Source organism: Salvia miltiorrhiza, chromosome 7 (genome assembly GCF_028751815.1).
Source record: "Salvia miltiorrhiza cultivar Shanhuang (shh) chromosome 7, IMPLAD_Smil_shh, whole genome shotgun sequence".
Lineage (NCBI taxonomy): Eukaryota > Viridiplantae > Streptophyta > Magnoliopsida > Lamiales > Lamiaceae > Salvia > Salvia miltiorrhiza.
Window position 1 is genome coordinate 1,456,856 of NC_080393.1, and position 12,028 is coordinate 1,468,883.

Here is a 12,028-nt window from a genome sequence, read left to right on the forward strand (position 1 = left end):
CAATAAAGTTAGGCTTAGTAAAGATGACTATTTTTGTGAGAAACGAGAATAATGAATATATCTATATAAATCTACGAATAACATAGCAGTTAATATGGTGAAATTTTCGCCCCCTTTAAGATTCGAACCCAGAATTGAACTTGTTTATTACAACCAACTTATTCGTATATTTGTATAATTGGCTTATTCATTACATTCATTTTACACGATAAATTTGAAAAAATCAATATCAGTCATATGATTTGAATATTTGACATCCAGACTCATTCTCATTTCCGACCATATTTTATACTCTCTCTCTCTCTCTCACACACACACTAGTCGATTGTCAATCTTGTGCATGTATTACATTTATTTGTTCAATTTGGCCATATCTTGTTCATAGATTTATGTATATATTCTTAACTCTCACCAAATGAATGATTCTCATTAAATTGCATCTCTATTTTATCTAAATGTATTTAGTGACTATATTTAAAACTTGATGGGTAATATTTCTTTGGGCCTAGTTGGGCTGGCTTTTCTTACTAGGCCCATCCCAGATAGCTCCAAAGCACCCAAAAAGTGGCTTCCTCATGCACCACATTTTGCTTATCATCATTATGCATACAAACATGCACAAATGAAGCAAGCCACAAGATTCAAACACAATACACATTCTTGCATATAATGAACTTAGCAGAAGCAGTTTATTGAATATTAGACAGCACCTAATCCTTACAGTTCCCATCTACACTAAGGAGATCAGTTCTTCTCCAACTAATCAAAGAAATGATACACAATACAGTGGTAAAAATAGAGGTGAAAAAAAAAAACTAAGGGCTGCTGCTGCTGCTGCTTCCATTCCTACTACTTGAAGACCTAAAACACCCACAGAGTGGGCCCTTCTTGCGCCTTCCGCTGCTGCTTCGCCTCCCGTTGACGATGAAGTCCCTCAGAATGATGGTTTTGCTCTTGAGAAACCTGTTCCTCACCTTGTTCTTCTTCTCATCTTCCATCTTCAGCAGCATGTACTGGATTTTCTGAAGCTCGAGCTGCAGCCTTCCGATCCTCTCAGACCCCTTTCGCGCCTGCTCTGTCACCTTCCTTCTGCGTATCTTGACGGCCTCTTTCTTCTGTGGCGACGCCTTTCCATCTGGGGAAGGGCATTCCTCGATGCTCTTCACAAGCCGGCCGTTCAAATCCACAAGATTCACCACTGTTTCCTCTGCCTCCAGCAGCTGTTCTTGAACTGTTTCAAAATCAATGCTCTTGGCCTTTCTACAGCCCTTTTTGTTGGCCTCCAGCTTGCCTCTCAGGGTCTGCACCGTCGTCTGAAGGCTCTCGAGCTTCTGGGAATCCGAGGCGAGCCTCTCCAAGACTCTCCTACCACTCACCTCTCTGTTCAGCTCACTGCTGCTGCCCCTCGAGGCCTCCCACTTATCCACGCCCAGCTCCTTCTCCACGTCTGAGTCCGTGAAGGGGGGATCAGACGAGCGCTTCACGCTCTCAAACTCGTCGTACACTATGTCTTTATCAGTCATCTTGAAAGACCTCCTAAGCGACTCGCCAATTGTGAGGTCTCCTTTCCCCTCAGCAGTCTCCCACAGCTCGAGCATCTGATCGTCTACCCTGCCACTGCCTTTCTTCCGGATCCCCTTCAGCGAGCTGCTCGTCACCTGATCCAGAGGAATGTCTTTTATCAGCATTCCATTCTTTACCTGATCAGAGGCTTTGGTCTTTATCTTCTGCAGCTTGGGAGTATTGCTCGTCTCGCTTCCATGTCCTCTCCTTCGGCTGTGCTCATTCTTATCCCTACCCAAGCAACGACGGGACTTCACCTGCTCCTCGCCCCCTGCAGATTCTTGCCTGCTCTTGGAGACCGATCTTCTGAGGGGTGCCGGTTTGTTCATCTCTTCCATCAACTTCCCAACCGCGTTCACTCTCATCTGCAAGCTCTGTAAACTAACAAGGGATGAATCTTCCATAAGTGTTTCAGAGTTACTCGTATCCGGATCTGCAACAACTTCCAGAACCTGAAAGATGCAAATGAATCAAGGCCTTTTCATCAATTACATCAAACTTAGCATAAATGAATTGATCTGCTAACAAGAGAGAGCGTTTGTTACCTCTGGCTCGTGGTGACGGGATGCTTTGAGCTTCGTCTGAAGAAGTGCATTATGCTCAAGAAGCATGATATCCTCTCTTAGAGCAGCTATGACTGGATTGTATGCATCCAGCTGTGACTTCAACCCACTGATTTCCTTCTCCATCGAGCTCATCGTCCCTTTCATTTGCTCGATCTCAGATGTTTTCGAAGCATTCTCATTCTCAAGTGTACGGCACACTCCACTAAGCTCCTGCACCTTGTTCTTGAACAAGACCTCATGGATGGAAGAGATCTGAAGATCAAAATAGAACGCCGTAGCTTCTGCTTCCCAGAGTTGAAACTCGTAGCTCTTCTCCTTGAGATCCAAAGACAGAGCCCGTTCTCTAACGATTTTTTCTTCCATCTGCACACGAAGTTCGGAGAGCTCGCACTCAAAGTTCTTCTTAATCACATTAAGGCTCTCCTTCTGGACTGAATTAGCTTCAGACAGCCGGATAATGTCCTTCTCGAGAGCCTCCTTCATCTGCACCGACTCTTGGATATCCGTCCTCAGCTCATCAACGGTTCTGCACAGTTTTAGGTTGAAATTTTCGGCAGTTTGAAGCTTCGTCTCTGCATCCAAGAGCTTCCCCTCTGTTTCAAGCAAACTCTCTTTACCACTCAGAATCTCCTTCTTCATCTCAACATTGTATTCTCTCATCCCCTGCATCTCTCCTTCCAATCTACAAACAGCGTCTCTCAAGATCTCGTTTTCTGCCTTTTGCAGCTCCATCTTCTCTACCAATGCAGACATTTTCCTCTCAAGGCTACAATTGATCTCGTGCTGTCTGTTCAGATCATTGAGAAGCGACTTCACTTCCGAAGCCTTCTCTTCAACGAAGCTCCTTAAAACGACTGATTCATTATCAGTTGCTATGCATTCAAGTAGAGCAGCATTGCTGTGCTGATCTACCTTGTGTTTCTCCTCCTTTAGATCAGAAAACTTGTTCAGTAAACCCGTATTATCCCGACTCACTTGCAAGTACGCCTCCTCTAAAGCACCGTAGGATTTATGCAAATCGGCTTGCTTGCTAGTAAGACTCTCCAATTCAGCTTCAAGCATCGCAGCATGCTGATGGCTCTCCCTCACATCGGATTTCAATATCTCGTTCAGCTCTTGGAGTTTCTCTTTCTCATTTTCAGCCATAGCAAGGCCGTCACCCATGGTTTTGAACTCCTGCTCCAATGTTTCCCTCTGCAACTCGAATTCCATGCCCTTGGATTCCAACTGCTCGAGGAGAGTGAGGAGAACAGAGTTCTCAACCAACAGCAGCTGTTTGTCGTCCTCATGGCTTGAGATCGAGCATTTCATGTCTTCAATAGCTCCTAGAATATGGTGCACGAATGTCCTCTCGTTCTCAATCTTATCCTCGGGATGATGGCACTCCGAATCAGCTCCAAGCGCCCTGAAAACCTGGTATATGCTCAATCTCAGCCTCTCAATTTCATCCAACAAGACTTCAGCTTCCACTTGCTGCTCGAGGCTCTCACTCTCCAGCTCCGAGATCAACTTCTCCGCCAATTTGGACGCCTCAACGTGCTTTTGGCACTCAATGATGAGAGAGCAATTCTTCTCCTCCATATCTTTCATGAATTTGTGCAAGATGGATATCTCAAACTGAGCTTTCAGTGATTTCTCGAGCTCCTCCTCGTGTTCCTTCTTCTTCCAGCCGTTTTCTTGCTTCAGGAAACGAATCTGGTTTTCTAGTCCAGCCAATCTGGTGTCACTCCGATGCTGGGAGGAAGTTCGTTCTTGCTTCTCCATAAACAACGAGATTTTGAGCTCTTCGACTTGGCAGTGCACGTCCTCCTTCTCTTTCTCAAGGCTCACGCACTTGTGTTCCAACGTTTCCAGTCTCCTCTCGACGTTTTCCAACCTAGTCACCAAGCTACTCCTTTCGTCCAAAAGATGAGACCTTTCATTCTTAAGCAATTCACAGATCTCTTCTAACCCCTTCGATTTTTCCCTCAAACCTTCAAGTTCAACTTTTGCATTGCAGAGGGAATTCTCAACAACAGCATTTTTCTCCAACAGGTTGTGCATATTATCAGTCACAGCCTGCAACTGAGACACGAGAGAAGCTTTCTCAGACGCGAATGTGGCCTTTTCTCCATGGAGAAACCGGCAAGATTCTTGCAATGCTTTAACAGTTTCTCGTGAGCTCTCCAGCTCACTGTGCAAGCGCGATAGGGAGCTTTCTAGGAGAACCTTTTTATCCAAAAGTTCTTGCAAGCTCTTCAGCTTATTCGACAGGATCTGTCTCTCGTTACTCGCCTCTTCGTTCGTCTCTCTCAGCATTGAGTTCTCATTCTGCAAGCTCTTTATCGAACTCGCCACACACTTTTGGCTCAGACCTGCTGCTTCAACTTGTTCGACTAAAGCCCCGTAGCTCCTATTCAGCCCTTTGATTTCCTCTTTCAGGCGCGCTATCTCCTGCTCGAGGGAGCTACATAGGTCCGTGTGGCGTGAAACTTCTTTTTCGAGCCTCTCCTTGATCTCCCTCAAGGTAAGGATTTCGCTATGCATATTCTCCATCGAAGAAGCTGAAGATAAGTTTGCTTCACTCAGGCTTCGATTTTCTTCCCGAACCTGACAAATTTCTCCTTCAAGCCCCTGTTTGCTTGCTTCCAAGTCCTTGAGTGCGCGAAGCGCGTCTTCAAGCTCCAGCATCAGAGCTCTTTGTTCGTGTCGAGATTGAGAATGCAGGTCTTGAAGACTCTGAAGAGTGGCCTCGACTTCTGCATGACGCGAGTGTTCATCTTGCAGAGACGCTTGGAGGCTCTCCAACTCCTCCTGCTTCTGTGAGAGCTGTTGATCCTTGGCAACAATCTTCTTTTCCAGATTTTCTGCCTCGTTTTGCAGCGAGAGATTCGACATCTCCAGCAGCAGAGACTTCTCTTCAGCAGTCCTCAGCTTTAGATTCCCAATCAGAACATCATTGTTGAGGCGCTTGACTTCCTCCTTCGCACACGACATGTCCCTCTCGAGCTTGGATATCGTCTCTAAGCAGCATTTGTACCTGAGTGCAGAGGCCTCTTTCTCCTTGTTGAGATCCGCAAGCGACTGCTTGAGCTCAGAGACTTCGTTCTCAGCTGTCTCAGCTTGTTTCTTGAGCAGCCTAGCCTCATTTTCGAGAATGGTGATTAGATTCTCCAAAACAGAGATCTTCTCAAGACACTGCTTATAATCTTGAAGCACTGCTTCGTTTTCACGCTCTAATCTTGAAATCTCGTCTCTCAGAGTTAGAGCTTCCCTACGATTCTCTTGCATACTCGATATCTTCTCCAAATACTCGTGGTGTTTAACGAGTCCAGCATTCTTCTCGGCCTCTAACTGAACCAGAGCTTCCCTCAACGTCTGGACTTCTATTTCAGCTCTGCTAGCTCTCTCATTGAGCTCGACAGAGTCATCCTTCGCGTTGCTGAGCTCTCCCTCGACACTGGATAGCTCAGCCAGACACCGTTGATACTGGACAAGAACACTCTCCTTCTCAGCTCGGATATCAGCAAGAGCACGTCTCAAGCTCTCGACTTCACTCTCAGCTTTTCCAGCTCTTTCAGTGACCTTCACAACCTCATCTTTGAGATGTTGATTCTCATTTGAAAGCTCCACCACTTCATCCGCATCTCCCCTTCTGCTATGTTCAATGGATTTTGAATCTTCCTCGTCTCCTCCTTCTTGATCTTCTTTAAGCCCCTCATCCGAGCCAAACAATGCACGGGCTAGTTTTGCTTCTGGTGGGCGGGGCTCCTTGCTGTGGGACAGAGGTTTTGAAGGCGAATCCTCGACCAGCTCAACAGGTACTTGGTCGGGGAACGCCTTTGCTAAGGTCCGGTGGGCATGGCGCAGCTCCCCTGTCGCGTGATTGTATCTTTCAGCTAATGCACGATACGCCCTGTAGAATTCCTCGACTAGTTTCATCAACTCGGGACGTTTCTTGTAATACATCTCGGCCCTCCTCGCGAAGGAGTCTGCATCCTCTTCGAGTAGCTTGATCATAAATTTGACTTTGGAATCGATATCTGATACATCATGAGCAGAAAATTAAGAAAACGAAGATCAACGTAGATGGATCAGTAGATGCATAAGAGAAGAACAACAGCAAGTAAAACCATAACATCAAAACATATACACAAACACTAACACTAACAAAGTGGATAGATCTTTTTGAATGGGCAGAATGTTTCAAGCATGAATGTATTATCTAAAATCTAACAAAAAATGCACATTAGATTAGTGAAATGGCAATCTATGCAACATTGATCAAATCACAAAGTTGTATAGAACATACAAAAAGATGAATAACAATGCAGTCCATAGGCATCTCGAATATAAATCTATTCCCAAACGTGCATACGAAAAAAACAGCAAAATTAACCACAAGCACAACAATATGCACCTGTTAGATTGTCTTGGAGCCATTTTGAGTTCTTGGGGCTGTTGTGGCTATCCCACCACCAAGAATATAAACGCCTCGATTCTGAATGTGATAAGGCTGCCATAACTCCAGCAACGAGGAAATAATGCACTCGTTCAACCTCAAGAAACACGCTTCTTATATGTTAGGCCAGCACCAGAACAATCAGCTGAACTGCAGTCCCAAAAATGATGGAGATTATAAAACAAACTTCTTTTCTCGTATAAGTTCTGTGGGATCGTGTGTCGCACAAGATGCAGGATTTTAACAAGCAAGGGCATCCGGATTACCTTCTTGATCAGGAACTGGTAAAAATGCAGAAAATGAGCTTCACTGAATCACTGTGGTGACTTCTAAGCAAATTTTGTGGAAGAAATCCTGAGCAAAAGAATTAAATATGACTTATTTAAGACCTCACATGCATAAAGCAAACTAAATGTGAAGACTTTATTCATATTAGAATCAAATAAAGTAAAAGAACTAGTAAATGAATAGCCTTTTCACTAATTTGCAGTCCACACCTTGATCTTCCCTCAGCTAGTGAAACAGAAAATTAATTATAAATTTTACTTACTCTGCAACAAATGTTAAAACACAATTGAAAATTCCAGAATAGAAGTAAAGTTCTCATAGCAAAATAATTCTAAGAAATCTTATGTAGAATCAAGGGCAGCAAATTTATTTCATAATGACCAAAAATATTATCTTTTGGAACATGAACAACTGATATTCATGAAGCAGCAATGAAGCTACAAAGATAAAGTGCCTAAGCAACTTTCTAGTTTAGTAAAATCTGGCTATTGCAATGAAAGGAAACTATGCAGTTTTAGAAGCAAAATATGTTGAACTCAAACTCAAACAGACACAAGTCTCCTGACAACACAGATCAACAACTTCCTAAACAGACTACACATTATTACAGTACCAAAAATCAACAGTAAGCATTTAATGAAATAAACCAAGAAACCAGAGCAGCCAATCAAATGAGCACAATATCAAGCCATTCTTGAGAATGGGCCTCTCAGAAAAGCTCCAAGATTGAATCTTTCAACTAATCTTGATACAAAACAAAACAAAGATCAATTTTTTACAACTACCCACAAGATTAAAAACTCACAAAATCAACAGGAAAGAAACAGAAACTTGATCAGCAGCTGTTGTCACGATAACCACCCCAGCCGCTAGATTCTCACATTCACCCCATTGATTCTCTCTCTCTCACCAACTTCTCCAACTTTATTCTCTCTCTCTCTCTCTCTCTCTCTCTGCTTTCTCTCTCTTTATCTTTGAAGGGTCATCAGCATTATCAGTCTTTGGTTCTTGGTTGGTGCTTTGTCAGTGTGACATACTCTGTAAAAGGACAGTGTGGTGAAAAAACTTTAAAGGCCTATCACTAGCAACTACAAAACTATACGTACAGCTTCTGTGTATCTATACAAGACTTTATGGTTTGTGGGTGTGGATTATGAGATTTTATAAAGAATAGTAATTGCGAAAAATAAGCGTTAGTATGATTTAAGATGATTTTGATAACGGACATATTTTGCGTGGAGTTTGATGTATTCTTTGTCTCCGCTTTATTGGGTAGAGAAAATGGTGAGTACTCATTGATTCGACCATGACTCACTCAATTCATCCATCTCTTTAATTAGGGTTTGCATTGGTGAAATTTTTGTTCAACTCTAAACTTTTTTATTTTGTTTTTCATCCTCCCATGAAATGGGGTATTTGTTGGATTCAAAATAGATTGATATACAATATATGGTTTGTTATATGTATTTTGCATCAAAATCTACCCATAAGTGTTTTTTAAAAAATAAAGAGAGTAAAAAAAAATAAAGAAAGAAAAAACTACTCTCCATGACTCACTTTAATTGGACACGAGTTTTAATAAAATAATTAATAAATATACTTTTAATACTAAAGTGTCTCAGGGTGTATAAAATGAGTGCTTGAGTTAAATGGGTCATAACTGATTTTTTTGTAAGGATAAAATATAAGACTAAATGATAGAGACATATCCTAAAAAGACGGACGCTAAAAATGGCAAAAATGTTATTTTTGGCGAACGAAAGGGATTAACATTTAATAATAAATCAAAATCTCTTTCTTTATATAGAAGTAACTATAAGATTCCAACATCTATTTTTTTGAGAGATTGAAAGTTCTTTCTCCAAAAAATTCATCAAAGGCGTTTAGGAGCAATAATAATAACAATTTGAAGTAAATTCAATATAATGGGCATTTATGTACTAACAAATTTTCCTCAAAGTAGTCGTTGAGATATCAATATCAATTTTACTAATTATCCGTTGAAAGTGTATATAGTTGTAACGTAAAGTAACTATTCGAAAAAAATGGTGGCGCTTCTTCGGAAAATAAATAAATAATTACATTATATTTTTTTAGGAGAAATAATTATATTATTATATAGCTATATTTTTAGATGATTTAAAAGACGCATAATACAAAAAGTCTCTTTCAAGACAAAATTCCTTATTCTTATCATTTTTAATTTCGTGTATTGAAACACAAATTGAAATCTTTTCTTAGGATCATTTCAAGTCATTATTGTTTTATAAGGTTTTAAAAAGTTTTTAATCGCTGAAATGTGATTTAAAATGTACACTTCTTATGTCAATGATATAATTAATATTTATTTGAACAAGTCCTTGCACTTTTTTTTTTTTTTTTGAGGCCAAAATGAAATCTATATATTAATATCAGAAAGTACAATATTCGAAAGTCAGAGAGAAAAATCTGACTTGCAGATCATTACATCCTGAGAAAGAAAAACACGTTGAGCTAACACAGAGCAGCCTTATTCGCTTCGTGGCGAACATATGTCCTTGCACTTCTAAGTACTTATGTTTCAATAATGCTAATGATTTGGGCAAATAAGCTAAATTAATTATAGATTAACAATAAGCATACAATTGTACAAGTGTGAGCATAATTAATTATTGTAAATTGCAACATGAGTTTTTATATATTTGAGAGATCAAATTTTGGATGCAACGTCACTATCCAGATAGATATTTGCCGACTAATGTATAAAAAGAAAAGAGAGGAGAAAAAAGGAAATCGAAATCAGCAAAGATTGATTGAAAAGCAGCATAAGTAGATAGATGGGTTTGGTTTATTGGGGTGACATTAATTGTAAATAAATTGTAGCATAGACTTAGGCATATATCTTTCGGCACCACATATTTAATTATTTAATTTACTAGCCAATGGGCCTCCATATCTTTAAAACTAATTAAACAATTGTGAGCAACAAGGAAAAAAAGAGCACCACATAAGATGGGAAAAGTCGGTTGGTATTGACTTATTTTGCCTTCTCAATTTATTAATAATAAAATAAATTAAAATAAATTATTGTAAAATATATGAACTTTATATTTCACAATACTTATATTTTGATTATGTATATAGGTTTAAAAGTGTTTGTGTTAATTTAGTGATAGAGTGATTATTAAATGAAGCTAAGAAAAATTTAGATTTGAACCTATCGATGTAGGAATAATTCTTCAGTTGTCAAACTATCTCATATTACTTTTGTTTTATCGGGGGCGGGGCTAAGATAACGGAGGCCCTATGCGAATATTTAAATTTGGGCCTTCTATTTATAATTATAGAAAAAATTATAAATTATAAATATTTGATTAGATAATACTTTATCCATCTCATAAAAACATGAAATTTTTGTTATTTTGGGTCGTCTCATAAAACATGAACATATATAATACCCCACCTCAATCCCTTTACTTTTTATCTCTATTTTTCATAAAGTTAAACCAATTTTTCACTCAAAATACATTTTTATCTAACATTTCTCACAATCCGTGCCACTTACAAATGTTTATGTTTTTGTGAGATGAATGTAGTAGTATATCTTTTTTGTCAAATTACTTGATAAATACATAAAGAATTGTCATTCACTTAAAATTGAAAATCTTAAAGAAATTATCTTGTTCTAAATTAAATACTTTGATTAGAGGCATGTAGTATGGCGAGACATCTAAAATTAATTGAACAAAAAAATGCTAGGTCTTCTCACAAAAATTCCGATGGGACCTAAATGTAAACAAAAAATTCACAGGTGATAGCAGGAATCGATTTCGAGTTTAAAAAACATAAACAACAACCTTTACCACTGCGCTATATGAGTTCATATATTGTTGGGACTTCTATTTTTCGAGATCATGTGCAGTCGACCACCACGCGCATGGCTCAGAACTGCCCGATCTTTATATGGATTTGAAATCCATTCAAATCCATATTATGATCAACTATAATGCTTTCAATATAACTGAATTGTAATAAAGTTGATGTGATCAATGAACTGTATGTCATCTGCAACAATGAATGCTTTAGGTCTTAATTATACTAATTCACAACCAAGACCAACCAATATGCATTGATACATATATATGTGTTCTCTTAAAGTGGAATCATGAGTGGTAGTCCTTTATTATTATAGTAGAGTTTGAATGAATTTCTCATATAATTTTGGAATATATATAGAGATCAAAATTTCATTGAGAATGATAAATATATTGAGAATTAAGAATACATGTGAATACGCGCAAATAAGTCTATTAGAATATTTTTTTTATATTTACCTAAGAATATCAAGTGCGCTGAGTTGTGGTGGAGAGAGAGAGTATCATACCTCTATTATTTGTAAATAAAAGAAGTAAAATGATTAATAAAGGCGTTGTTTTAATAATTAATATTGAAAATTTCGTAGAACCAAAACGGCTCCAAAATTGAGCTGTTATTGATTTTTATATATATATATATATATATATATATTTTTTACGTGGCATATATCATTAATTATCATATAACGTAATAAATTTTATTTTATTTCCTTTTTTCCAACAAAATGGAGTGAGGCATGCAAATCTGCTACAATTTGTTCAGATAAAGTTATGGCGACATCAAATTAAAGCAGTAGAAACTTATGGTTGTGCACATGCTCATGAATATGCAGTTTTTGGTTTTGTAAATAATTTCATATATATATCCACGGCCCACTTATATCATGTGTGATTCAGAACTATTTAATTATTTCATTGTTTCATATATATATATATATATATATATATATATATTTATTTTTCGTTTTATCAAAAAAATAATTTGATACACATTCGAATGTGATCTTATATAATGATTCATATCACTAAGATGATGTGTTGCTCATCACATGCAAGAAAGTAGACGGATACTTTCTTGATAATTTTTTACTCAATTTTTACATAAATAATTAATCTATCTATAATTTGGAGTTTTTTTTACGTAAAAGTATCGATAATTTGTAGCTAAAATGATAATTAAGGGCTCGTTTGATACGCAGTATAAAACAAGGTGTGATACGTTTAATTGGGATATCTTTTACTATATGTCATATTAATAACATATTTGATTGAATGCATTAAAATATCTGTAAAATATAATATATTGTTTGATATGA

At 38.3% G+C, this 12,028-nt stretch overlaps 1 protein-coding gene across 1 annotated transcript; it reads right to left on the reverse strand.

The window, feature by feature from the left end:
• Positions 1–640: 640 nt before the first annotated feature.
• Positions 641–8,090, reverse strand: LOC130991424 (protein NETWORKED 1A-like). The gene is made up of 5 exons (XM_057915640.1): positions 7,664–8,090; positions 6,837–6,924; positions 6,529–6,720; positions 2,109–6,151; positions 641–2,015 (listed from the first exon to the last, which is right to left on the reverse strand). The coding sequence occupies exons 3-5, from the start codon at positions 6,629–6,631 to the stop codon at positions 816–818; spliced, it is 5,346 nt and encodes a 1,781-aa protein (XP_057771623.1). The 5' UTR covers positions 6,632–6,720; positions 6,837–6,924; positions 7,664–8,090; the 3' UTR covers positions 641–815.
• Between the last annotated feature and the right edge of the window lie 3,938 nt (positions 8,091–12,028).

Coding starts and splice junctions, on each gene's coding strand:
- LOC130991424 (XM_057915640.1), bottom strand. CDS start 6,631: ATGGCAGCCTTATCACATTCAGAATCGAGGCGTTTATATTCTTGGTGG. Junction 6,152..6,528: donor GCTCCAAGACAATCTAACAG/GTGCATATTGTT, acceptor ATGATGTATCAG/ATATCGATTCCAAAGTCAAA. Junction 2,016..2,108: donor CCCGTCACCACGAGCCAGAG/GTAACAAACGCT, acceptor TGCATCTTTCAG/GTTCTGGAAGTTGTTGCAGA.